Source organism: Jaculus jaculus, chromosome 10 (assembly GCF_020740685.1).
Source record: "Jaculus jaculus isolate mJacJac1 chromosome 10, mJacJac1.mat.Y.cur, whole genome shotgun sequence".
Lineage (NCBI taxonomy): Eukaryota > Metazoa > Chordata > Mammalia > Rodentia > Dipodidae > Jaculus > Jaculus jaculus.
The window spans coordinates 26,247,809-26,275,558 of NC_059111.1; the positions used below are offsets into that span (position 1 = coordinate 26,247,809).

Here is a 27,750-nt window from a genome sequence, read left to right on the forward strand (position 1 = left end):
CCCTCAGGCATGAGCAGTGGAGCTGTAGGGCCCGGTGAGGGGACAGGCTTGTCATGAAAGAGACTGACTTTTCAGGGAGAGCAGGGAGTTACTGGGTAGTCGTGCAGCCAAGGAGCCATTTCTGGAAGTTACTCCACTGTGGAAACCTGCTGTTTTCGTGAAACCGTGTCTCACTGGCCCCAGCTTCCAGAGTGCTGGGATTATAGGTGTGGACCGTCGTGGTCAGATTTGTTTTAAGCTTTGGAGATATCTATCAACATCCTGTCAGTGCAGCCTTCTGGGGAGTCCGATGTGGCCTTGGCAAGTGTGGCAGGGGCTGAGGTTTGGAGATCAGACTGTGGTGTCTTCAACATGACTCTGCACTTCTGTGGGCTGAGCCCTCGTCCACAGCATCCACCTCACAGGCGGTTCAAGCAAGCGAGGCTGTGGAAGTCCTGGCTCAGCACAATGTTTTCTAAACCACTGGGATCACTCTGACCTGGAATTCACTATGTAGCCTCAGGGTGGCCTCGAACCCACGGCGATCCTCCTACCTCTGCCTCCCGAGTGCTGGGATTAAAGGTGTGCGCCACCACGCCCGGCTGATGTGGCTTCTTTACCCAGGGTCAGAAACCCACCTCGTGGCCCTCTTCCTAACGCCTACAGGGTTTCTTTCTGTCCAGTCTTTGTCCTTGAGTTCTCAAGTCTGAGTCTTCAGGGTCTTGTTTACTGTGGCAGAACCCCTGCTTTGTCCCCAAACTGAGTGCCTGTCTCAAACACCTATCTAGAACTCGGGTCTCCTATGGAGACTGAGAGGTGGCTCCCTCTGGCCTGTAACCCAGCCCAGGCCCGAGACCCGCAGCCAAGGCTGACCTCCTGCATACTGCTCATCCACCTTCCTAGTGTGGCCCAGTTGGTGTGGGAGGAGAGCAGAAGAGGCACATTAACACCAGAGCCCCAAAGCCCTGCGGCTGATCCCCCAACCCCTGCTCCATGCTCAGCATCAGCATTGAAGTAGGTTAGGCATGACCCAAAGCCTGGGGCTGCCACGACAGCTAGCCAAGCTTCTGTCTGCTGAACATATGGCGTATGGCTCCAGGACCACAGGCGGAATGGGTCTTGGTGGCTGTCACACTTGGCTGGTCCTGTGTCAGGATCTCACAGCCAGCGCGCCCCTCACCTTCCTACCAACCACTTCTCTAGATAGCTTTTGAATAAGGCACAAATTTCTGTCTGAATGTGTTTGCTCTTCAGCCTCTATCAAAACCAGGTTAGGGGCTAGAGGGATGGCTTAGCGGTTAAGGCACTTGCCTGCAAAGCCAAAGGACCCAGGTTTGATTCCCCAGGACCTATGTTAGCCAGATGCACAAGGGGGTGAACATGTCTGGAGTTTGTTTGCAATGGTTGGAGGCCCTGGCATGCCCATTTTTTATTCTCTCTCTCCCCATTTCTCTGTTAAATAAATAAATAAAAATAAAATGTTTTTTTTAAAAACTAGGTTAGAAGTGACCCAAGCCGCAGGTATTTGTTGTTAATTGCAGCTCTGCTTATAATACCAGAGGGTTTAAATTATCCAAATATCTCTTAAGAGGAGATTGTCTAAAAAGTCAGAGTATATATATTTATACACACACACACACACACACACACACACACACACTCGTGAATGAATAGTTTGGTCCCCAAACTCATATAAGAGAATCAGTTGGGCTATTGGGATGACTTAGCAGTTAAAGTGCTTGCCCACAAAGCCAAAGGACCCAGGTTTGATTCCCCAAGACCCATATAAGCCATATGCACAAGGTGGCACATGTATCTGGAGTTCGTTTGCAGTGGCTAGAGGCCCTGGCACACCCATTTTATCTGTCTGTCTGTTTCTCTCTCTTTCTCTGGTTCATTCTCTCTCTCAAGTTAAGAAAAAAAAGTAGAGTCTGGCATGGCCATGCACTTGTGTAACCCTAGCAGTGAGAGAGGAAGAGAAAGCAGAATTGCTAGGGCTTGCTGGTCAACCAGACAACAAAAAATGATGATCTCCGGGTTCAGGAAGAGACCCTACCTTATGGAAGCAAGGTGGAAGAGCGACAGAGGAAGGAGGACTCCTGTGTCCTCCTCTGACCACTGAACATGTGCACACAGGGTTTGCACATCTGCACACACAAGTGAATACACCACATGTGCACGCACACAAACACACATGCATACCACACATACTAAACACACACATCAAAAAAAGAATGGGGGGGGGAGGCTGGAGAGATGGCTCAGCAGTTAAGGCACTTGCCTGCAAACCCTAATGGCCTGAGTTCGAGTCCCCAGTACCCATGTAAAGCCAGTTGCACAAAGTGGCACATACTACTGGAGTTCATTAGCAGTTGCTACAGGCCCTGGTGCACCCATTCTTTCTCTCTCTTCTCTTTGTCTCTCTCTGATTGCAAATAAAATAAAATGGAAAAAAAATTAAAAAAAGAATGGGGACCATTATATTCTCATAGAGAATCATCTCCACTATTCAGTGAGAGAGACAGTGCAGAATAGCGTTTATAGCATCTTGCAATTTGTGTAACAACTCTGTACACATGTGCTTTGAGAGAACCTCTAGGAAACTAGTAACAATTGCCACCTCTAGGGAGGGGAACTGGGGTTAGAGGTAGGAAGGAACATCTAATTCTTTTTTTACATCTCTTGACGACTGAGCCAGGGGAATATATTAAGTCACAGGTTAGAATAAACAAAGGTAGTAGCTCGTTGTGGCTTTCTGGCTGACCATTCATTTCTAGGCTCAAGATGCACTGTGTCTTGTCTGGTCGCCCTGACTTTATTCTCTGAGTCCATCAGGCAGTTCCCCTGTGTGTGGTTTTCACAGAGCCAGCAGGAATGGTGGAGAGACTCAAGGCTAGCTTCATATCCCTGATCATCTCAGCTATGCAAGGCCCTAGTATTTTTTCTCGTCTCACTCATGAGGCAGCTGAGTGTCGCATAGCCAGGCCTTTTTCTGTTTTCTTTTTCCGAGGCTACCAGAAAGCTCTTACATGCAATTACCTTTCCCGTGCCCACACAGGATGGCTTTCCTAAACTACCCTCTTCTCCTTTCCCAGGTCCTCTGCTTGGAGATCTGGCCAGAGGAAAAGGGACCCGGGTTAGCAACCAGTACAGCCCGTAAGGAGGAATGGGGTGCAGGAGGGCAGCAGATGGCTCAGGACAAGAGGACACTGGGCATGCTGAGAACATGGCCTATGACCAGGTTCTTCCCAACCAGTTCACTAATGTCTTGGGTTTGCATTAAGAGCCCAAGAAACATTTAAACAACTCAACTATATTTTACTGAGTCAGAAATGTCTGAGAAGTTTCTCTGCATTTCTACAGGATTTTTGGAATGTTAGCTAAGGTTGCTAAAAATGCATTTCATTCACTCTTCTAAAAGTAGTTTTGACAAACCTTTATTTTAAGACCTGAGTTGGATTTCCCAGTTTGAAGAAAATCAGGGATCAACTAGGAGGTATCTTCTGGAAAACAATTATCCCATTTTTTTTCCAGGGGAAAAAAAGTTTCCCAAGCCCAGGGGGTTAGTAAAATCTAGTCTTTTCTTAAGGGTATGTGTATGATTCTCCTGTCTTCACCTCCCCTTGCTGTATGCATGCTGGGATTATAGACATACGAGGCCCTTTGTGTCAACCTTTATGTGGGTGCTGGAGATCTGAATACCATTCGGCTGGCTTGTGCAGAAAGCACCTTTAACTCCTGAGTCATCTCCTCAGCCCCAGTATTAGTCTTTGAAGCATAAACTGTCTAACTTAATCAATCAGCTTGGATGTCCGCTGACCCTATCAACTTAGAGCAGGAGGTTCAAATTCTGACCCTGGCATGTGGCAGTGAGAGCTCAGAACCTGGCACAGCACAGACTCCACAGGCATTTGTTAAGTGAATCCCATTAACCTGAGCTTCCTCTGCCCAGTGCAGATTGTCTCTCCTTCGCAGGGCCACAACAGCTAAAGGTTCGCCGTGAGGGTCACCTGCGACGCTGACGTCCTCCTGTGAGCGGAGGTTAGCTGAGGAGACACAGAGGCAGCACTTGGAGCTTTCAGGGGGTGAGACCTTACCATTCCCACTACTGCCCCCCACTCAGACTGTGCGCAGCCTCTGAGGACAAGGGATGCAGACTTGGGGACACCTGAGCTCTGATTGTTCTAAGGCACAGGCTCCAGCAACGCCACATGGTAGGTGGGGAGGAAAGTGTCCCCAACTCAGGCCTTTGCCACTGTTCACTTCAAGAACCTCTGCTTCACTGGCCTCCAGACTCCCATTACGTTTTCTTCTGTTCCCTCTCACCCTGAAGGTGCAGCAGCCCCCATCTGTACCCCTCTGTCCCCACACTGTGCTTGGGTGGGGCCCAAGCTGCATAGTGCGGCACACAGGCCTTTGACACCCCATTGGTCTGCCTGCCCTGCCTAGCCTGTCCCTGTCATTGTAGCGCCTTCCTAGCCCCCAGCCTGGGGAAGTCCCCTTGCTACACTCCCAAGAGTCCCCACTGCCTCCGATCTCCCTGTGCCGGCTGTGGTAGTGCCGCCTGCCCCCTCACTGGATGGCAATCTCTTCCAGGCAGCTTCGCCCCATCCTTCCAAGGATGGCTTGGCCTCAAAGAGGTGCCGGCCAATCCTCGTTAAGCAGATGCTGCAGAACGCTCAGCCTTTAAGATCTCCTTCCTTGGTAATTCTGAGGGGAAGCCCAGTGGCCTAATGCTTCTGTGGCTTTTGCTCCAAGCGAGAGTCGCTGAGCTTAATGACAGAAGGGCAGCAGCTGTCCTTAGAAGTGTGTGAGATCTGTTGGCCACATGCACTTTGCCTCCTCATTAGGTCCATCCCAGGGCTTTCTCCTCAGTGTGTGTGTGTGTGTGTGTGTGTGTGTGTTTACATGTGTGCCTTGGTCAGATCTTCACTTCAGAAAGATGGCTCTGGCTGCTGAGGAAAGAGTGCAACGAGAGGCCAGTGTGTGCCAAGAGATGGCAGAGGCAGGTGTGCCATTAGGATCTCTGGCCCTCTGCTTCCAGGCACAGGGTACGTCTGCTCCTCTCCACCTGCTCTGACAGCATTTATGTCCCTGTGCTGGTAAAGCCCTCCTGGGTGGGTGGAAGCTGTAAAAGCTAAGGTCATGTCTGCCACGTGCCCTGGCCTCAGTTGAGGTGCCCATGGAGGTCAGCATGATGGAGCATTCCCTCAGCATGGATCCCTGAGCGGCACCTTCTGCCAGCCTGCGTGGACACAAAACCAAGCAAGAAACACGCCTTAGATGTGTTCATGGAAGCCTGGGGCTGGCTGTTACACAGCATAACTCAGCATGTCCAGGCCACTCCCCGGCAAAGAGGCCACCGTGTGAGTGTCGATGAGGGGTTCGGGAAGCAAGGCACACAGTGGACTGAGCAGAGGAAGCAGATGGAGGGGAGCCGGTGATGATGTGGTGCTAGGGATAAGGGGTGCCCTGCAGCGACCAGCTTGCTTTTCTCGTGGGGGGCAGGTGGCGGGGGCGGGTATGTTCACTCGCACTTCCAGAAGCTCACAGGTTTGTTGAGCTAGGATTTCCGTCTGACCTTCATAACCAGGGTCAAGGCTGCGTTGACTTGCTTCAAGCCAGAGACTGGAAGACCCAGGCCACTGCCTCGCCGAGGGAGAACTCTGCTGTCACATAGGCAACAGCTGAAGCTGTAACTGCCAAACGTGCTGATGATAACCCTCTGGGCAGTCCCATGGCATTAGCCTATACGGGGGTCACTTTAACACAGAGTTGGAGAAACGGAGTCACAGAGAACCAGAAGCCCATCCTAAGATAGGATGTGACAGAATGACAGGATGACAGATGACAGCCAGGTCTTAGAGACCCATAGCTTGAAATCCCTAACAGGACCTCTCCTGGGAGCCTGAAGGGCTTCTCGGTGAAGGAGGCCAGGGGGCTGGGAATCAAGGCCGCGCATTTGAGGGGCTGAGAGCTCCTCTCTGATGGGGACAGGGAGTGGGGGCGTGTGGGCTTCCCAGCTGCTCCGCACGACAGTCGCCCTCACAGAAGCATTCGGGCGTTGGCAGCGTTCTGGGCCCTCGTCAAGTCCTTGCGTCACCATCGCGTCTGCATAAATATCAGGGGGCTGAGTTCTGTTCTTGGCTGTGTGTATTCAGCACGAGCTCCAGGATCCCACGGATCCCAGCGACACCCGACTGTGGGGTGTGGACGTCGGCCTTGTGTTTTCACTTCACCGTGGCATTTGGGATCGCAGGGTTCCCACCTCAGCAGCAACAAAAGCCACCTTCATAAAAGTCAAAGTGGCTGAGACCTATTTTCACTTGCTCTTAACTCCTTCTATCTCTTGCCATACTGGCAGGCGGAAAATGGTGAGACGTCTCCAACCAGAGATTTTAGGCTTGTTTGTAGCTGGAGAGCTTGGATTTGAGACAGACCCAGGAAGAGCTTCTCCATATACTTGCTTAATAACCTTGAATAAGTTACCTAAAAGTCTTTGAGCCTCCGTTATTTTCATCTTGAAAGTGGTTTAACAGTAACATCTTCACAGAGCTACTGGCAGAGTTATGGGGAATGCCACATAGAAAATGTACTCTGATGCTTGATAAGTGGTACTTACTGCTTAGTCAGGGTTTCTGGTCTAATGTTTTAAAGTAGCATACTACAAAATTATACACATTTTAAGTTGGGCAAGGTAGCACCTAGCTGGTAATCCCAGCTACCTTACAGGCTGAGGCAGGAGGCTGCCTGGGCTACTTAGTAAGACCCAGTCTTAAAATATTGAAAAGGGCTGGGATGTAACTTAGTGGCAGAGTGCTTGTCTAGCACAAGGCTGTGGGCTAATAAAAAAAATAACAGGGGCTGGAGAGATGGCTTAGTGGTTAAGCGCTTGCCTGTGAAGCCCAAGGACCTGGGTTCGAGGCTAAATTCTCCAGGACCCAAGTAAGCCAGATGCACAAGGTGGCACATGCATCTGGAGTTCATCTGCAATGGCTGGAGGCCCTGATATGCCCGTTCTCTCTCTCTCTCTCTCTGTCTGTTGCTCTCAAATAAATAAATAACAATAAAAAATTTAAAAAAATTAAAAAAAAAAACAGAAAAAGAAAAGCAAAGGAGCTGGGTGTGGTGGCGCACACCTTTAATCCTAGCACTCAGAAGGCAGTGGTAGGAGGACCACTGTGAGTTCGAAGCCAGCCTGAGACTACGTAGTGAATTTCAGGTCAGTCTCGGCTAGAATGAGACCCTAACTCGAAAAAAACAAAAATAAACGAATAAAAACGGTTAAAAAAGAGTAAAAAATATAGATATTTTAATCTGTATTCATAGCATGCCAGAGCTGAGCTTGAAGGGCATTTAGTAAGAGCTTGTAGTGAAGGTCAGACTTTTAAAGCATTAATAAACATGAGTCTTTATGTGGAGGCCTAATTAATATATAACACAGTAAAATGGGGCTTCTCTGGTTGATGTGGGGGTGTGGCCTCCAGGGCTCCTCAGATCTGAGCAGGAAAACTGTAGATAAGGAGAACTAAATGGTCTGTCCACAGGGATGAGGGGGAGGGAAGTTTCAAGCCCGCTCTGGTCAGGCAGCATTGGAGAGTCCTCCAGGCTTCTTGCCCTTGGCTATGAAGTGGGAGCCGCAGTGTTTTGTCTGGCAGCGCGGGGAAACTGGAAGCTGAGGGGGGAGTGGGGTGTGGGGAGTGGGGAGGAGCGGCGGGGTTCACCCTCCCACCTCTGGCTGCTCTGGAGAAGAGAACCGGAAGGCTGACAAGGCACACCAGGCTGTGAAAGAGTCTAATGCAGGCAGACCCCAGGGGACCACATGGGGTTCTGCCCAGCTGGCACTGTCTTCTGGCAGCCTACTTTCCCCCTGCCGCGCACCTGGTGGCCATACCACCTCATCCCCTGGGCGCCAGGCAACAGGGCGGCCACCTGCCAAGCCGGCGACTATGGCCTCTCTCCATGGGTCTATCGCCCTCCACGTGCACACACGCTCGCTTTCATTCGCCTGCTGGGGGCAGGGGTCGCTGTAATGGGCATCCCCGGGGAGGTGAAAGTCCCTTTCTGTCCCCAGCATCTCCCACTTGACCTCTTGAAGTGACTCATCATTTTCCCACGCATCGCCCGTTGGCCTGGGCACAGCGTGGACCTCGGGTTTGGGCATCACCTCCAGTGGGTGGGAAGTTGCGGCCGGGGAAGGAAGCCACAAAGGAGAAGGGGTGCGTGGGACCAGGCTTGCGGGTCAGCAGGCTGGATCGCATCCAGGCAGTAGTAGGGGAGGAGAGAGGAATCTGAACATACTCTGGGTAAGAATCAAAGTTAAGGTGATGGCTGGAGCAGTTGCCCTGCGTCCATCAGCACTCAGTGTACACACGAATCAAAACACAGTGCCAGGGCTGCAGAGATAGCTTAACGGCTATGGAGCTTGCCTGAGGAGCCTCAGGTTCGATTCTCCAAGGCCCATGTAAGCCAGATGCACAAGAGGGGGGGGGGTGCATGCGTCAGGAGGTCATTTGCTGCAGCTGACGGCCCATTCGCTCTCTCTGCCTCTTTCGCTCCCAAATAAATAAATAAACATAGCAGAGTACTCCAGAAATATGTGCAAATATTATGTGTCATTGAAAAAAGAGGCTAAGAGTGATAATAAATATAATAAAGAAAGGCTTAACTGGAATAGGACACAGTGGGATAGGAAAGGTGGAACTTTAAATCAATAAGGAGACTAGGTAGGGGGAATCAACTATGGGTTTTTGGGAGGGAGGGGGCACTGCCACCCCGTATCAGGGACTGCGTGGGGTGAAGCTCTGTGAGCCCTTTGAGAGTAGAAGGTTGTCTTGGCACCTATGGGACGTGGCTTTGACCCAGCATGGAGAGCCAAACCCTTCGTTGCACAAATCATGACTGTGATTTTCAGATTAGGTTCATGGGTGTGCAACCAGTCCCTGACCCTCACCCCATTGTCACCCAGCATGTGGTAAGGAGTGGATCGACCCTTCTTTGCCTCGCTGACCCTCTTCAACCTCATTTCTGCTAGGGACAGGGTGTGGAAAAGAGCACCCCCCACCCCGCTACAGTGAATTCCACACCTCCATGTGCTGGAACCATGGGCTAGCCTTACTGGCTTCTGCTGGTGCCACCCATGCAGTCTGAGCTACTGGCTCCCCTGGTTTACCGGCATCCTGGGTTCCTTGTGTGTGAGAAGTCTGCTGTTTTCAGAGCAGCCTCATTCTCTCACACGCAGGCTTGCATTTTCCTGATCAGCCAAGGCGTTGCATGTGCTCTGGCTGGGGAGGATGGTGAGGTTGCAGGGGGAAAGCAGAGGGCGAGTCTCCTTTCTGCTGCTGTGGTGCTGGGTGGCCATGAGGAGACTGTCCCTTCTTCTGTAGAACAGGCTGCTGGGGAAGCCAGAACTGCCAGGCCAGCCCATCCTGTAAGTGAGGACTTTGTCTAGAGCTCAGGAAAAGGCAATGGATGACCTGGCAGGGAACGGGAATCGACAGGCTTCCAGGCTCTGAGGTAGCAGCTGTGGGGATTTGCCTGGGTTCCTTCTCTCCCAAGTGAATGAGGAGGAGCTTGCTGTGCACACTGTGACCACTTCTGGGTTGGGGGGTGGGTGTAGGGTGTGCTGGGGATGGTTTGGGAGGGTTTCCTACCTAGATGCTGGGGCTAGAAGCTTTCTCTCAGGGAGCTTGGCAAAGTCAGTGTGGGTGATTCCATTCCAAGGCAGGGTATGGGACATCAAGGGCCATTCTACAGGGGGACCCAACCCAGGCTGTGAGTCTACAATATATGGTGGGCCTTGTGGTGTGGGTGCTAGTCCTCTGGGAAGAGCAGGTCAGGGCTGAGCAAGCAGGACGCAGGCCAGGGAGGGGATGTGTAACTTTCAAGAGGATGGGGACATGGTATTCTTTTCTCACTCTGGGTGCCAAGGCCAGAGCTCCCTGGATATTAGGGTGCATCAGATGCAGTCAGACCAACTGGGTGCTGCTAGGTGAGATGGCATGAGGACAGCTTGAGCTCTCAGAGTACACTGTGCGCCTAGCATTAAGGACCCTCCTGGGGCACCCCACATTCTCTTATTTGTGTATATCTCCGCCAGTGCCTTAGCACCTATGATCAACTTCTCAGGCCAAGTGCCCAACACCCAGTTAGGACATGAAATACCAAATTCACATGGCACCCAAAACACACCCTGCTCAATAACCATTTCCTGTGCATCTACTATATATTTCATCTCTGACCCTGATACTGCCACCAGGGTGTTCCCAGCTAAGACTTGGTCTCCTTTCCTCCAGAACCATCCTTGGCCCTTCATGGCAGGAGCTCTGCATTTTGGACTTGGATAAAAATGGTACCCTGGTAAAACTAAGTTTTTTTAAAAAAAAATATTTTATTTACTTAATTATTTGAGAGAGGGGGAGGTGGACAGGGGTCAGATAGAGAGAGAATGGGCATGCCAGGGCGTCTAGCCACTGCAAATGAACTACAGATGCATGTGCCACCTTGTGCATCTGGCTTTATGTGGGTACTGGGGAAATGAACCTGAGTTCTTTGCCTTTGCAGGCAAGTGCCTTAACTGCTGACCCATCTCTCTAGCCCAAAACTAAGTTGTCAGATTCTAACTGGTCCAGGTAAACTGACAGGCCTGTTAGTTCAGGTTTGGCCACATGCCCAGCACCTATGCAGCCAAGGCATGTTCTGGACCCAAACATCATACTGGCCATGGTGTACCCGAGTCCAAGTGAAACATGGACACAGCTTTTACTCAAAGGTTTGGAGGGAGACTATGAACTTTTGTACAAGAACAGGTCGAAGGTGTGACGTTAATGTCTCCACATGTGCTAAACCCACTGCAGAGGTGAAGGGAGCCTGCATGTAGGTGTGTGGGATGGTGCTGGAGATGCTTAACAGGAGCTTGTGGAGCTGGACCACAGTGGACCATCACCTGCTCCTCACGTGCCCTCCTCTCTTGTGCCAGGACCTCTTCTCTTGGGAACACACGTGAGCACCAGTGACAGCGTGTTCTAGGGAAGTGGTTCGGAACCTGTGTGTGTGTGTGTGTGTGTGTGTGTGTGTGTGTGTGTGTGTGTGTGTGTCCACTGGCCTGCACACCCCTCTGCCTCATGATCAATACCCAAGCCAAGGGTTGGTCAGTTTGCAATCAATGTGGATTCTAATTTTTCAAGAATTCTTAGACATTGGGTGAATTCTAAGTCAGGTTTTTTTTTTTTTTTCAGACTTAGTTGGTTAGCTCTTTCCTTTCTGTGGTCTTCAGTTTCTCAGCCTTGTAACATGGGAAGGTGGATTGTAACAGTCTCTGAGGTACCTTCCAGCTCTAACACCTAGACCTAAGTATTCCCAGGTGGCTATAATTCAAATTCAGCTAAGATTTACCTAGATTCCACTAAAATGTATGGTGAACATCCCTTTATACAGGCACTTTAATTTAGCATTCTCAAATCCCCAAGGTCAGTGCCATCACTACTTTGCAGATTACAAAACAGGTTCCGAGAACTTTTGCACGGTGACGGAAGTCACACAGCCAACAAGCCACCAGGCTGAGATTCAGTCTCAAGCCCGCCGGGCCTTCCCATCCAGGGGCCTGAGAACAGACACTGTGCTCTCCAGTGACTTAGTGTCCCTGCGCCTGCTGTCCCAGGAGCTCAGCTCTGGTTGTGCTATGGGGAGCTGAGGGATGGAAGCCAGGCAGACACCACCAGCCACTGGGAGATACCGGTGTATAGTGGTTGGGAGAAGCGAGCGAGCCAGGCCCCGGGAAGTTCCATTTGGGCTGCAAGCATCCAGGAGCGACTGTTCTTTGTCACCTGGGATCCTCCAGCTGGTCCGCTGGTTGGTTACCCCCAAATTCCTGCCTACACTTCCCAGCTCCCCCAGAAATAAGCATTAACCCCATGGGTTGGGGAGGGCAAGGAAGGATGAGCCAGGCTGGGGGTGGGGCTGCGCTCCGATCTCCATCCTGGCGATTAGCAGGGAGACCTGCACGGAGGGTTTTTATTTATTTCAGCCAGTTCCACCGCCATCACCGGTCTGCACGCTTTTGACCTCTCCGTTGGTTGTTTTCTCAGAACGTCGCGGTGGCCGTGACTCCTGCTCTGACACTTGGAGTCCACTATCTCCCTCTGGGCCTCAGTGTACCTATTGCAGGCAATACACAGCTAGCTGAGCCCCGTGCGTGTCAGGCCGTTCCCAGTGGTGACATTTTAGTAGCCACTATCGCTTACTTTCCCTTCCCCGAGCGGCGGGGGGAGAACCAGATGCCTTGGGAGAGGGACCAAGCTTAAAGATCGCTCTCCCCGGCTGAGTGTTCCCACCGGACGTTGCAGATGTCCTTCCCTCCTCCCTCCACGCCAAGAGCATGGTGATGCTTCCATCCAGCCCAGGGCCCCCAGCAGATCCAGGCCTGGCCCTCTTAGCCTTGCAGCTAAAAGGCAAGGCGAGCGAGCGAGCGAGCGGGAGAGCGAGCGCAGCGCCGTAGCGGCGGCGACTGCAGCGGCCGCGGCAGCGCAGGGGGCGGGGGAGGAGCGAGAAGCTCCCACTTGTCCCGCGGCTCCGCAGCGGCGCTGGCCCGGATCCCTCCCTCCCGCCGCCCCGGCGCAGCAGAGCCGTCTTCGGCACTGGGGGGTTTGGTGGTTTGGCCCCGGGGTGGGGGTAGGGGTCGGGCGCGAGTTGGGAGCGCGCCACCGCTCCGTGACACGGAACGACCCCCTGAGGCCGCGCAAACCCTCACCTCGGCGAGGCTAGCACCCGTCGCACTCCGATCCCTGACCGAGGGTGGCAGGGGACCGAGACTCCTGTCTGGCCTTTCCAACGCCTAAACGCGACAAATGACACGTCTGGGACAGACAACTGGAGGCTAGCAGGGCCGGCGTGGGGGTGGGGTGGGGGAAGGGGCACCATTTTGGGTCCGACCTGGATCGAGATTCATCCCCCCCCCTGTCGGGTCCTCGGGACCACATCTTACACTGACATCTCCAAGTTTTCAGCCCATCCGTTCCCTTCCAACCGAACTCGCCCGGCGAAAGGCGGCGCAGGCAGCTGCTACCTGCCTCCCAGCCCGCAGTCCCTGCCCCCTCTGCCACCCTAGGGTTACCCTCCAGGCTAGCGCCAGCCATCTCTTCCCGTCTGAGGGCGCAGACGGCGCCCAGGGTGCCAAGAGTAGAAGGGGCCAAAGTTGGGTGACGGATGCAGGGTCGGAGGCCTTGAACCCGGAGGGCCGCGCCGGGGAGGGGGTTGGGGGAGCAGGGAGGTGAGACGGCCTCACCTGTTTCTCCAGCGGCTCCTTGGCGGAGAGCGCGGGCTTGGGGGAGGGCGCGCGGTCGCACACGCAGCCCTCCAGCAGGTAGAGCCCCGAGGGCCGAGAGCTCGAGTCGCTTTCGAAGTAGAAGAGCAGATTCTGCAGCAGCGCGAACCACTTGGTTTGCCATTTTGTGTTGTCCGAACTCCGCTTGCTCAGGTAGCCCTTGCGCGTGCCGTCCTTTCGCGCCAGCAAGCCCAGGGACGCGACGTGGCCATCGTTGAGCCGGATCCCCTTCTGCATGGTGCTCGGAGGCCAGCTAGACCCCACGCGCTTTACATCTTCCCCGCGCGGCACCCGGCAGGCAGCTGCCCCTCGTCGGTGCGCGCCGCGCCGCCTCTCTCTCCGCCGCTCGCTCCCGGTCGCCGTCCCCTCCCTCCCGCCCGCCCCCCCACCCCCCACAACGGCGTCTACACTCCGCGATCCAGAGCCCCGGCGGAGGCTTCCCGGACCTACATGGACCGCTGCTCTCCGCTGCAACCTCGCCTCCGCTCCGCACCAGTCCCCCACCCCTGGAAGACCCTGGAGATGCCGCCCGACCCTCCCCAGGCAAAGTGGGGACGGAAGGGAGACGTGCGGGCCTGGAAGGCGGGATGTGGGGGGGGGGGAAGGGCAGGCGGAGTCACGTGACGCGCGCCCGCCCGCCGATCCCTCGAAGAGCCCGTTTGGGCAGCGCGGACGGGGACCCACGCACGCAGCCCCGCCGAGGCGCAGAGCCGCGCGCAGGCTGCACCTTCGCGCCTCCTCCCCGCCCCCACCCTCTGTTTCCCGCTCTGCCCCCACCCCCTTGCTCTCCCCCCACCACTTTTGGTTTTCTAAACCAAAAATCAGATCCATTTCCCTTTAACCCCGATGGAGCCCTGCAGATCTGAGGTCCAGGGAGTTAGAGTCTTTGCGCCCCACCGCGGCGCACTGTAGACCTAGGGTTAAGTCCTAGTTATCATTTGCTCCCAAGCCTTCCCTCCACCCACCCACTCCCTGGCATTTTTATTTTTCTAATCCAAGGTGTATGGGAAGTGGACGGGCGAAGGAGATCGGAGACAGAGACTGCGATGTTGCTAGTCGCTGCTTGATCGTTCGGGTTACATCCATTTCAGGATCCAGCCGGGTTTCCCAGCGGTTTGGCCGGCGACCGGCGGACCACACGGATGGGGGTTGGGGGTGTGAGATAGGGAGGGGGAAGGTAAGCGTTTATTTCACTTCATTGCCACAATTGCCAGCGCCACCCCTGAGCCCTGAGGTCTGGCTGGCGAGCCGCTGCCTGGAGTTTTCTGCAAATACCCCTGGAAGCCCTGAAGGCGGGCTTCAAACGCAGGCGCCGGGGACCATGGGAGCCTTCAAATAGCTGCGCTGGCGCAATGATACCTTAATGATAGATTTTCCGTTCTTATTTTTAGCTCCCGTTCGCCTACACAGTTACACGGCATTTATCCGAGAACGTCACAGCAGCGCCCGCATGCTGCACCGGCGGCAGGGCGCGCGGGCTGCGGGGCCAGCCTGGCGCTGGAGCGGGGAGCGCGCGCCGCTCTCTGCCGCAGAGGGCAGCGGCCTCGCTGAGACCCGGAGCGGTGCCCGCCCGGCCCTGCGGGTTTGCAGCCAGGACCCACTCAGCCCTCGGGAGGAAGGACACCATCTTTCTACACTGAATCCGCAAGAGTCCTTCCCCCAGCATCCCCCCCCCCTCTCTCTCTCTCTCTCTCTCTCACACACACACACACACACACACACACACACACACACACACACACACACACACGGGCCTGGAATGGAGCCGAGCTGTCCCTGTCCCCGTCCCTGGGCACCGAGGCCTGTGTTCCTCTGTGATGCGCATTCTTCTTTACAAATAAAGAAAAGACAGGGGCCCATGTTTCAGCCTCCACATGCAGTCTGGATTTTTCCAACAGGGACCACCGTGCACATTTACTTCTCTCCTACTTCTTTTTCCTCTGCCTCGTTTGTAAGATCTTGCTAGGTAGCCCAGGCTAGCATGAGCTACCCGTCCTCATCCTCCTGCCTCAGCCTCCCCGGTGCTGGCTGGGATTCCGGGTGTGGGTCACTATGCCTGCCCTCTTTGACAGAAGCAGAATTCTCCAGTTGCTGTTTTCATCTGACGTCTTATTAGGACGCCTGATACCGAGGTCAAGGAAACCTCAGGGAAGGGGCACTGTGCAGTGCTTGACATCAGTTAAGCCATTTTATCGTCACAGAAATCTTTGGGATACGTTGATTTTCCCTTCACCAGCTCCGCTGTGCGGCGGGGATGTGTAGCATGGTGGGCTGAGGTGACTTGCTGGGGGGTTGTTCAGGTGCCAAAGTAGGCAGAGGTGGAATTTGAACCAGACTGAGGTCTGTATGGAGCTGGGTTTTGGGTCTCACAGAGAGGTCGGAGTTTATCCTACAAAGAAGCAAGAAAGAAGGTCAGGAAAGTGGTCACCCCGGTTGACCAGCGCCAAGGCTGGGCCTGCGTGGAGTTCAGGGTGGCCAACTTACTTCTGAGCCTGGGTCGCAGGTTTATTGGTGGGTAATACACTTCCACAAACATCTTTAGTGTGTGACGAGTTTGAAATACTCTGGTAGATGACAGGCCACAGTGCTGGCGCATGCACATAAATCACCCAGGAATGTCGCTAACATGTACATTTCCATCCAGTGGGTCTGAGACGGGGCCTGGGAGCCTGCATTTCTAACATGTTTGCTGCTGTTGCAGGCCGGCTAGCCAGCAGATCTCACTTTAGAAGACTTAGCCTTCAGGAGGCGGAAGAAGTTGGGATTCACTCATTCTCACTCATTGTCCTGGCTGGACCCTGGGGACACAGTGATAAGAAAAACAGTCCCTGCCTTGTGGAACTTAGGCTAGCCTAGGAGTTCTTTTTCTTTTAAAGAATAATTTAACAATTTATTTATTTGAGTGTGGGTGTGGGTGCGCATGCCGCGGTGTGCACGTGGAGGGCAGGCTGCCCAGCAAGCTCTCGGTTCTCCTGGCTCCACTTCCCATGGTCAGAGGTGAGTTGGTCTCAGAGATGCATGTGCCACCTTACTTCCAGCTTTATGTGGGTGTTGGACAATTTTGAAACCTGCCAACAGGCTTTACGAGCAAGTGCCTTTAACTGCTGAGCCAGCTCCCCAGCGCCATGGGGAGTTCCTTCTTTACCTGGCCCCTAGTGTAGCCAGGTGGTGGTGGTGGGGTACCTTGTCCTGGATCCGGGGAAGAGATGCTGATCAAAGGTATAAACCAGGAGAAGGAATGAGCCCACTTCAGAGACCTTCAACTCTGGTATGATTGAGAAGCACCTGGAGATATTTTTAAAGTGGGTCCAGGCTGTACCCCAGCCAAGAGAAGTGAGTACCATTGAGGCTGGACCTGCACATCCCACTTCAGAAGCTTCTGGGAGGAACCAGGATTAAGAACTGTCAGCAGGGTTGGAGAGATGGCTCAGTGGATAAGGCACTTTCCTGCAAAGCCCAACAACCTGGGGTTTGATTCCCCAGTGCCCAATTCAAGCCAGATGCACCAAAGTGGTACATGCGTCTAGAGTTCATTTACAGCCGCTGGAGGCCCTGGTGTGCCCATACTTCCTGTCTGTCTCAGTTTCTTTCTCCCTCTGCTTGCAAACAAATAAATTAAAATATTAAAAGAAAGAGCTGTCAGCGGATGTGTCCAATCTGTAGCTGTCACAAGCACATGTTTCCCAGAACAGCTATGAATGTGACCCAACACATTTGTAGATGATGCTGTGTCCCAATGCCAAAAGATTGGATATCCCTGTGTGAAACTTTTGGCCAAGATAATCCTGACTCAAGCTTCTCTTTCCCTTGGCCAGCAGTGGGGAGGCAGAGGGACGTGCTTTTGCTAATCTTGGAGCTATGAGAGAGTTTGGTGGGTTAGGTCATGTGGAAGGCTGGCCGGGGCTCCAAGCTTCTATGACAGAGAGGGGAGGGTGGAGGCACCCCTGACACTTGGATATTTTTCCATCTGACCTGCATGCCATTGCTTTCTCTGCAGTGTCCACAGGTAGAAACCTGAGCACAGCCTGTGATTGGCCTCTTTGTAGTTATTTGCCTAGGATCAAGTTCAAGGTGTTGGCTAAGATTTATTTTATTTTTATTTAAACAATATTTTTATTTTTATTTATTTATTGGAGAGAGAGATAAATAGGCAGGGAGAGAGAGAAAGAGACAGAGAGAGAAGAGAGAGAGAGAGAGAGAGAGAGAGAGAGAGAGAGAGAATGAATATGGGTGTTCTAGGGCGTCCAGCCACTGCAAATGAACTCTAGACATGTGTACCCCCTTGTGCATCTGGCTTACGTGAGTCCTAAGCAATCGAACCTAAGTCCTTTGGCTTTGCAGGCAAGTGCCTTAAGTTCTAAGCCATCTCTCCAGTCTCCTTATTTATTTATTATTTTTTTATGAGAGTGAGAGAGGGAGAGAGTTGGCACACTAGGACCTCCAGCCACTGTACTTGAACTTGGTGGGGGGGGGGTCAATCCTGGGTCCTTTAGGTTTTCTAGGCAAGTGCCTTAACTGCTAAGCCATCTCTCCAGCCAGCTAAGAAGATTTAATTTCCCAGGTTGGCCCCTGAGTGGAAGATGCCATAGAGGAGGTAGGCATATGTCGTGGAACTACTTCTTCCAAGTTGACGCATTCCTTCCGAGAGGGATGAAGAAGGCTGGAAGGATTCAGGAAGTGCCAAACATTACAAGACTCATTAGGCTCCTTCCCAAGGTTACATAAGCAGGAAGCGATTGCTTGGGAGTGGAGTGGGAGGGAGGTGACTCTTCAGTGGAGCTGCCTGCAAGTTGGACAGGAAGCCCCTGGAATGCAGCTTTTGTGAGTGGTCACTTATGTTCAGGAAGGCCATGCAGCTGCCTTTGAGCCACCCATGCTTCTGTGGGTAACCCCAGTAACTGGTTCACCAAGCTAGACTTGAGTAGAACTGTCTCTTTAGCCTGTGGTCAGTGTCCTGTCTGGAATGTATAGGTGTTTGTCCACCTCACCCCAGGAGACACAATACAATTTCTACCCATGGCTGGTGGCAGTGACCACAACCCCGTGATTGTGTTCACTGTCCCCAGCCTTGACATTCACCCTCATCTTTAGGGAAGTGTGGAGAATGAATATTTACTGGAGCCTCATAATGTATCTGGGCTTTTCCTGATCCATTCCATTCTGCCAATAAGGGTTTTGGACAGACAGAGAAACTGAGGCCCCCAGGTTGCTCAGTCTTCCTGAGGGGAGCTGAGGTGAGATGCTATGACTACTTATCCAGAGGAACTGGCTCAGTGAGTTCCAATCCTCCTGGCTGAGAGGTCTCTGGACGAGGAAGCGTGGAGAGGGTGGCTCAGGTCTCTCCCTTTGGAAATGGTTAGTGAATGATACCACCCAGTTCAGAACCTTGCTGTGCTATCTCATTGCTGGCACCCTGACCAGAAGCCACTTCAGGAAGGCAAGGTTTATACTTTGAGGTCACATGGGGTCTATCTTGTCAGAGAAGGGATGGCTGCAGGAATATGAAGCAGCTACTGACATTGCATCCACACCCAGGAAGCAGTGACAAATGCTGGCTCTAGGCCGGCTCTGTCCTTTATGTCTATTCCATGACCCCAGCCTCTACAATGGTGTTGCCCACAGCTAAGATGAGTCTTCTTACCTCAGTTAACCAAATCGCAGGCATGCCCAAAGCGTAACCTAATCTAAATAATTTCTACAGATGATGCTAGGTCTTGTTAAGTTGACCGTCAATATAATCCAATTCTGGGTTCAATTGGTCAGCTTTGCCCACACACCTACAAGGACGCCAGGGTTTGCACTGTTGCTTTCTAGCTAATAGAAATTGCTTGCTTGCAAATGTGATGCAGACTCTTTGTACAAAAAAAAAAAATTAAGACAACACAGGAAACAGAGATGATACCTTCAATGCTTTATGCTTTCAGTGTGGGGTTTTCTATGTAAACGTGGTTACCAAAATGGGTTTCTTTAGTATGTGCTCCTTTATACTCTCAATCTCTTTCTTTAATAGCATGTAGGAATACTTTTTTCTCTGTCACTACAAATTTAGTGACCTGATTCTTCTTTTTAGGATTGTACACTTAAGTTGGTTTCAATTCATAGTTCTTAGACATAATGTGCAACATTGTATATACACAACTTCCCATCTAGTCCAAGTCCCCCAGGGTGGTGTTTTGGGGTGAGTGAGATGTACATCTTTGCCACTGGTATGCATTGCCTGATTTTCAGTGAGCTTTTCCCCTAATCACCAAAAGATGACAAAAAGCCAATTTCTCTATCCAGCTATCAAGATATTCACATTGCCCATTATCTTAAATATTTGCCCATTTTGAAGGGCAAAAGTAACACCACCTCTTGTGTTTTCATTTACTAAGCCTTAAATTTTTATACTCATGGCATTCCTTCTCTTAAAAATTTTTTATTTAGATTAAATATTTAATTAATTAATTTTTATTTATTTATTTGAGAGCGACAGAGAAAGAGAGAGAGAGAGAGAGAGAGAGAGAGAGAGAGAGAGAGAGAGAATGGGCATGCCAGGGCCTCCAGCCACTGCAAATGAACTCCAGATGCATGTGTCCCTTTGGGCATCTGGCTAATGTGGGTCCTGGGGAACTGAGCCTCAAACCAGGGTCCTTACGCTTCACAGGCAAGCGCTTAACCACTAAGCCATCTCTCCAGCCCTAGATTAAGTATTTAAAACCTTGCAGGTGTGTTGATATTTTCCTTGTAGATTTACCTGTGTTTTATATATTAGACATGTAACCATTGACTGTCATGCCTAATGCATATAATTTCCAGTGCATTGCTTTCCTTTTTTTTTTGGCGTTGTAATAAAATACCCAGAACTTAACATTTACTTATTGATCATTTTAGGTGAACAGTTCAATGGTGTTAAGTAGACTCATAAATTGTTCACCCATCACAACAACCCATTTCTAGAATTACTTTTATCTTACAAGATTGCAACTCTGTACCCATTGAACATAATTCCTCATTACCCACTCTTCCTGTACCCTTGCAGACATCGTTCCACTTTCTGTCACTGAGCACCTCATATAAGAACAGCTAGATAGTATTTGTCATTCTGATTGACTTCTGTTGCTGTGGTGCTTGCTTTTAGTCCTGCGTCACCTGATCTACACCTCACATATGTCTTTATAGGGATTATATTTGAAAAATTTAAGTTTGAATACAGACAAGTCTTTTTTCATCATGGTTTCTGACTCAAGGCATCCCTTCTCTTGTGCCAACTCTTTTTTTATAAATTTTTTTTTTAAATTTTTTATTTATTTATTTGAGAGTGACAGACAGAGAGAGAAAGACAGATAGAGGGAGTGAGAGAGAATGGGCGCGCCAGGGCTTCCAGCCTCTGCAAACGAACTCCAGACGCGTGCGCCCCCTTGTGCATCTGGCTAACGTGGGACCTGGGGAACTGAGCCTCGAACCGGGGTCCTTAGGCTTCACAGGCAAGCGCTTAACCGCTAAGCCATCTCTCCAGCCCTTAAATTTTTTTTAAAAAATTTTTTATTTGAGAGCGACAGACACAGAGAGAAAGACAGATAGAGGGAGAGAGAGCGAATGGGCTCGCCAGGGCTTCCAGCCTCTGCAAACGAACTCCAGATGCGTGCGCCCCCTTGTGCATCTGGCTAACGTGGGACCTGGGGAACCGAGCCTCGAACCGGGGTCCTTAGGCTTCACAGGCAAGCGCTTAACCGCTAAGCCATCTCTCCAGCCCCGTGCCAGCTCTTTTAAGACAGAAACATTTGCCAGTATTCTCTTTTCTGCTTCTTGTTTTTGTTTTTTAGCTTCATGTTCTCCATTCACAAGTTTACTTGATTTGTAATTAAAAAAAACTTTTTATTGACAGTTTCCATAAATATAGACAATGCACCATGATCATAATCCTTCTCCCCAATCCTCCTCCACTGAATATCTCTTCTTCCTTTGTTTGGATTTTTTTGAGTGAGACTGGAGTATGGCTTCATTATTAATATTCTGAAATGACTAGCAGTGGTCTCAAATGCCTGCTTGAATGACAAACTCTATTCTTGTTTTAAAATTTTTACATTTGTTTATTTGTGTGTGTGTGTGCTGCAGAATCTCTTGTCAGTGTAAACAAATACCAGTTGCATGAGCCACATTTTGCATCCGGCTTATATGAGTGGCTAGGGAATTGAACCCTGGGCCAGCAGGCTTCGCCAGCAAGTACCTTTAAATGCTGAGCCATCTCACCAGCCCTGGAACTTTAATCTTGATGTAGAGCATCATCTTTCTTGTACATCAAGTGCTCGACTATACTTGGGATGATCTCCAGATGATACATTTTGTTTCATTGTCCTGTCCGTCTGTTATGTTACCAGAGGCATATGATTTTATTTTTATTGCCTTATCATCTCTTTCTGCAGTGTTCCCAAATGTCTTCATTTCATCAATTTCCAAAGAAAAGATACATATGTTTTCTGGAATCACATTTAAAACATTTATTAGAAGCTTAGTACTTTTGTTTTGTTTTGTTTTTTCAAGGTAAGGTCTCACTCTGGCCCAGGCTGACCTGGAATTCACTATGTAGTCTCAGGGTGACCTAGAACTCATGGTGATCCTCCTACCTCTGCCTCCCTAGTGCTGGGATTAAAGGTGTGAGCCACCACGCCTAGCTTGAATTAACTATTTTTGAGATGGGGACTTGGTGGGTTATTCAGGCATGCCTCAAACTTGTGACCATACAGCCTCAGCTTCCTGAGTAACTGGAATCACAGGTAAACACATTACACCTGGGCATTGTTGGCATAACAGGAACAGCTATTTCCCTTCTTCTTTTTTTTTTTTTTACGCCACTACTATGAATTGGATTTGCCTCATTTCTAAAAGTTTAGTTCATCTGTTTGGATTTGTCAGTTAGGCATTTTTCAACACTTAAGCATGGTTGTAACTTTCAGACAAGGCTCACCTATCCATGGAGGACTTTCATATTATTCATTGACTTAGCCTGTCTTTTCTTTTTCTTTTTTTTAAGTTTATTTTTATTAGATATGGACATATTTAGTATGTAAACAATGCATGTTGGTACCGTTCTCTCCCTCTTCCCTGCGCCTTTTTTGAAGAGGCCCACCTTGTTGGGGATGCTCATTTCCCCTGTGGTTTCAGCTGGGGTCAGGGTGGAGTGCGCTGGGTCATTTGTCCCCTCAGGGCCAGCTCCTGTCTGAAAAAGAGAAGCAGATTCTCCAATGGAAAGTGAAGTCAGCACAGGTTAACTGGGATAACCATTGTTAGTTTAGAGAGAATTTCATGGATGTAGACCCTCTTGTAGCTCAAGATTAGTGGAAGCTTGATATTGGAAAGCAGAATCACTGTCTGGATATGATTCTGATTTGTTTCCCAGTTTCAGATGTGGGTTCCTTTTCACTGAACAGATCTGTTAGCCAATCCAAGAGCAGTTGGTTACCCACCATGGCTGTGTGCCACTATTACACCTAAGTAAGCATCATGTCAGGTTGTTTGCTTCTGAGTTGCTTGGACTTTCAGTTACTTAGACTTTGAGTTGCTTGGACAGATGTTGGCCACTTTCTCCCAGTAGCTCATGTAATGCCTTCCAGCACTAGATGGGTAATTGTCTGGGGACTGGCTCTCTTCCGGATTCCAACTAGGTCTCTCCATGGTCCGTGTCAACAGTGTATGGTGTCTTCAGCAGTAGGGTCTTACCATTAACCTCTGGTGGGTCCTCAAGTGCTCTGACAGAGTCTGTCTTGTTTGTTTTGTTTGTTGTAGGTCTCTCTGATCACAGCTCATTGTGGAAGTAAATCACATCCTGGTACATAGCCTGTCTTTTTCTTGAGTCAATCTTGGTAACTTAATTTCTAAGATCCTTTATCCATATTTTTCAATTTATTACACTCACTACCAAATATTCTCTTATAATTCTTCTAGTTTTCTCCATCCATGTCACTTTCTCTTTTATTGTGTGGATTTTACCTTTAAATCACTGTCTTACAAGTGTTTAAATTATATTATTATGGGGCTGGAGAGATGGCTTAGCGGTTAAGCACTCGCCTGTGAAGCCTAAGGACCCCGGTTCGAGGCTCGGTTCCCCAGGTCCCACGTTAGCCAGATGCACAAGGGGGCGCACGCATCTGGAGTTCGTTTGCAGAGGCTGGAAGCCCTGGCGCGCCCATTCTCTCTCTCTCCCTCTATCTGTCTTTCTCTCTGTGTCTGTCACTCTCAAATAAATAAATAAAAAATGAATAAAAAATTTTTAAATTAGATTATTATGGAGAATCTTCATTTCATCAATTTCCAAAGGAAAAGATACAGATTTTTTCTGGAATCACATTTAAAACATTTATTAGAAGTTTAGTACTTCCAATTTATTTATCAATTCTACTTGTCTCATTCATTAACATAACCTATAACTTTGTTAAACTCTCCTTTCGTTAGTTTTATATTGTTGTTTTCCTCCTGATCCTTATTTTTCATTTATTTATTTATTTGAGATAGAGGGGTCAGATAGAGAAAGAGAGAGAGAGAAAAGACATGCCAGGGCCTCTAGCCACTGCAAATGAACTCCAAATGAATGTGCTACCTTGTGCATACAGCTTTACATGGGTACTGGGGAATTGAATCTGGGTCCTTTGGCTTTACAGGCAAGCGCATTAATCGTTAACCCATATCTTCAGACCTTCTACTGCTTCTTGAATGCACAATTACTTTCCATTATTTCTTGGGTAAGTCATAGTAGCACCTAAAATTATGATTCATCTTATAAGAACAGTTTTTTTTCAGATCCAATAAGATTGCTTTATAAATTTCCAATTATCACTAGAGGAAAACAGTCTAAAATTAATTTGTTCTTTAGGTGGATGGTTATCAATTTTTAACAGAATGCTTTCTGAATTTCCAAGTGGTTCTTGCTTGCTTTTGCTTATTCCTAGTTCTATTGCATTATGCTCAGAAGATGTGGGTCTGTTATTATTTTCTGCCTTTTGAAATTTGCTGCTGTTTTTGTTGCATTTTATATCTGGTTGGTTTTGTGATTGTTCCAGGGATTTGTAGGGGTATGTGTTGGAGGGGGGAAGCACACACATTCTGTTCATAGGAAATGGAGGTTGACACATATTCAGTAGCTCAGCCAATAAATTATGGCATTCGAGAACAAACCTGTCATTGTGACTTGTTCAGGGGAGCTGGCAGCTGGGGCAGAAGCTGAAGGTGTGTATGGTCAGGAGGGCCGGGGAAAGCAGCCTTCCAACATGGACTGAAAGCCAGCAGCTATACAGGAGCCCTCCAGGATTTCGGCGTCACATTGGGACTGTTGAGCCGTCCAGCCTCGAGGGCCAAGTTGACCAAGCAGCTACCAGGTGCTCATCCTGGGCAGCCCACAGCCAGCCATGGTTGGACTCCCCAGCCTGTGTATGTAAGCCCATCTGATAAACTCCCTCTGTGACATATATTCCTTCTATTTGTTCTGTTCCTCTAGAGAACCCTGAATATCACGTGGTCTATCCAGGACTAGGAGAAAAAAGAAGAAGAAATCCTAGATGAGAAAGCCAAGCATAGAATTGATAACAAATGAAGACAAAAAGTGCATTCCTTCCTGAGCCCCGCTGACAGAGGACAGGCACCAGCCAGTGCAGCAACGCAGCACGCTGTGCTGGGCATCTCTTGCTTGCTGCTCCAGGTTTGCCCTGAGCTCTTCCCGTCCTGCTCCATGTCTCTGATCTGAACTGGATCAAGGGTTTCTGTTGGGTTTGACCTGAGAGCCACATTGTCCCAGAGGGATGGAGAGAAAAGAGTCAGGTAGGTGGGATATCCTTTTCATTTAGTTCCCCTCTCCTCTCACAGGTCTCTAGGTTCCAGTCATTGTCCCTGCCCTTCTCCTCAGGACAAGGGGTAGTATGCACCTTGGGGCAGTGTGCTGGCCTCTGTGGTCTCCCTGCTTCTAGCCCAAACCCTTGTAAATGGTCTCTTTATTAATACTCCTCTCAAATGATCCAATTTGAATGTTGCATCTGTTTCCTGATGGACCCTAACTCATGCAGAGCTGGTAGGAAACTCAGGACTAATTCAGTCCAACCTTCTTATGTTTTGATTGAGAAAGTGATATACTCAACACCATAGGTAGCCATGGTTGGTAAGGACTCCATCCAGGGCCCTGGGGTTTTACCTGCCACTCTCGCCTCTCCAGGGCTCACTCTTTGGATCAAATTCTGTTCCATAGAGAGGGCCAGGGTTGACTTGTAAGCATGGAATAATATGAAAAGTCTTTCCAAGATTTGCCACCCCCTTCATTGGAACGAGGCCCAGCTGATCTGATCCCTTGAATCATTTTCCGAGACTGGGAGGAGAGGTAGGTATATGTGTGGGGTTTCTTATTTAGAGTCAACATTCTTCATTTTTTTCTTCTCTGTATTTTGTACTTTTACAAATAAAAAAAGTGACTGTAGTAAAGAAATAAGACAGGGACACGCAAAGACCTTGAAGAAATTCCTTCGGCCAAAAATTCCGGAGCAAGTGCATCTTCAGCTATTTGGAGTGTTCATCTAGCCATAAGAGCTCTGGAGAGCTCTAAAGCATTCTAGAGAAGAGATCTTGTCTTGTTAGGCAAGATCTATTGAAGGACCTAGCTGGGCTCGTCTTCACACTGATTCCTTAGAAGAGGTTTTTATGAAGTGGAATCTAGAATCTCTTAAAGTGCCTATTATTGTTAGGATAGTTCTAACTTAAATTTTTTATTATTTACTAATTTTTATAATTCCAACTTCAAAAGAATTATTCATTTATTTGAGAGCGACAGATAGAGAGAGAGAAAGAGTGAGAGAGGGAGAATGGGTGCTCGCCAGGGCCTCCAGCCACTGGAAATGAACTCCAGGATGCCTGCGCCCCCTTGTGCATCTGGCTAACGTGGGTCCTGGGGAATCGAGCCTCAAACTGGGGTCCTTAGGCTTCACAGACAAGCGCTTAACTGCTAAACCATCTCTCCAGCCCTATAATTCCAACTTTTTAAGGCGTGGTGGTGGTGGTGGGGGGGGACAAGAAAAACCAGTAAGTGGTTTCTTACTGCATTTGAGCTGCTCAAAGTAGAGTGTTAGCTAGCCAGTGACTTTCAGGACGGCCCAACCTTAGGACTCTTCTACTTCCTGGGGAAGGAAGAAGGGCTTTTTTCACACTCTGAGTGCCCTGGAGACAAACCCCTAAGACAGCTTCAGGATCTTAGCACAGACTGAAGTTTGTAACAAATGAATCTAAACATTCATGTCTTAAGGCTCATTTGTTTATTAATAATTTAGTGTTCCAGCGACCTTCTTGTTAAGACAAAACTCCCCACTATGCGCAGTTGATGGAAGGAAAGGGCTTATTCAGTGTACAGTTTCAAGGGGGGCGCATCATCCTGGCAGGGAAAGCGTGGCAGGAACAGGAAGCTGGCTCACATCATCACACATCAGTAGGAAGGAGGCAGAAATAGAGAGCTGAGCTGCGAACACCCACAAAGACTGGACTGAGAAACCTCAAGGTCCACCCCAAGTGACAAACCTCTTCCAGCGAGATTCCACCATCCAAATCGCCACCAGCTGGAGACTGGGTATTCAAAACACATGAGCCTGTGGGGGACATTGTATCCAAACCACCACTCAGAGGATTTGGGTGAGTGTCTTTCCATACAATGAGCCAATCAGGTATCTAGGCTTCGTTCTTCTGGTTGGTTCTGTTTTCTTGTGAGTGTGTGGGTGGGTGATTGGGAGGAATCTAACTCAGGATCTTATGTATGCTGGGCAAGTGTTTTCCTACTAAGCCACATCTCCAACTCATCCTGGGGTCTTGCTACTCCTAGTGTTCTTGCTCTGGGCAATAGCTTCTAACTGTGGAAAGACAGAAAGTTCGGAGGAGGCATGTCCTTTCTCTCTCTTTTTCTTTCATGTGTGTGCAAGTTCATGTGTGTGTGTGAGGGTGCATAAGCACATATGTGGAAGGGCCTGAGGATAACCTCTGGTGTTGATCTTCAGGAATGCTGTCCATCTTTTAAAAATATTTTATTTATTTTCAAGGGGAGAGAGAGATATTGAGAATATGGGCATGCCAGGGCCTCTAACCACTGCAAACTAATTCCAGACACATGCACCACTTTGTGCAGCTGCCTTTATGTGGGTACTGGAGAATCAAACTTGAGTCATGAGACATTGCAGGTAAGCACCTTACCCACTGAGCAATCTTCCCTGCCCAACATTTCTATTTTTAAAATCCCTTTTTCATTACTGGATTTCTCACCTGCATTGCTGAAAATTTATAATATATATATCCCACATTGCTGACCTTCTTATCCATTTTGCTGACCATCTCATCTAGGTTGTTGACTTTTTCTTCAGGTCCTGAATTGGTTTCCTTACATTAATCCATGCTTGTTTGAGTCTTCTGAGATTGCCGATCTTTTTTGGGGGAGTAAACTTATGAATTCTTCATTT

At 49.6% G+C, this 27,750-nt stretch overlaps 1 protein-coding gene and 1 long non-coding RNA gene across 2 annotated transcripts in view; both read right to left on the reverse strand.

The window, feature by feature from the left end:
- The window catches only part of Rasgrf1 (Ras protein specific guanine nucleotide releasing factor 1), a 143,468-nt gene extending 129,861 nt beyond the window's left edge, over window positions 1–13,607 (reverse strand). The window contains exon 1 of the mRNA XM_004660441.3: window positions 13,262–13,607. Coding sequence (XP_004660498.1) covers window positions 13,262–13,537 — 276 coding nt within the window. The 5' untranslated portion in view covers window positions 13,538–13,607. The remainder of the gene's footprint in view (window positions 1–13,261) is intronic.
- Window positions 13,608–14,991: 1,384 nt separating this feature from the next.
- Window positions 14,992–27,750, reverse strand: part of LOC123464110 — a 68,819-nt gene continuing 56,060 nt past the window's right edge. The window contains exon 3 of the long non-coding RNA XR_006639364.1: window positions 14,992–15,689. This is a non-coding gene — a long non-coding RNA (uncharacterized LOC123464110). The remainder of the gene's footprint in view (window positions 15,690–27,750) is intronic.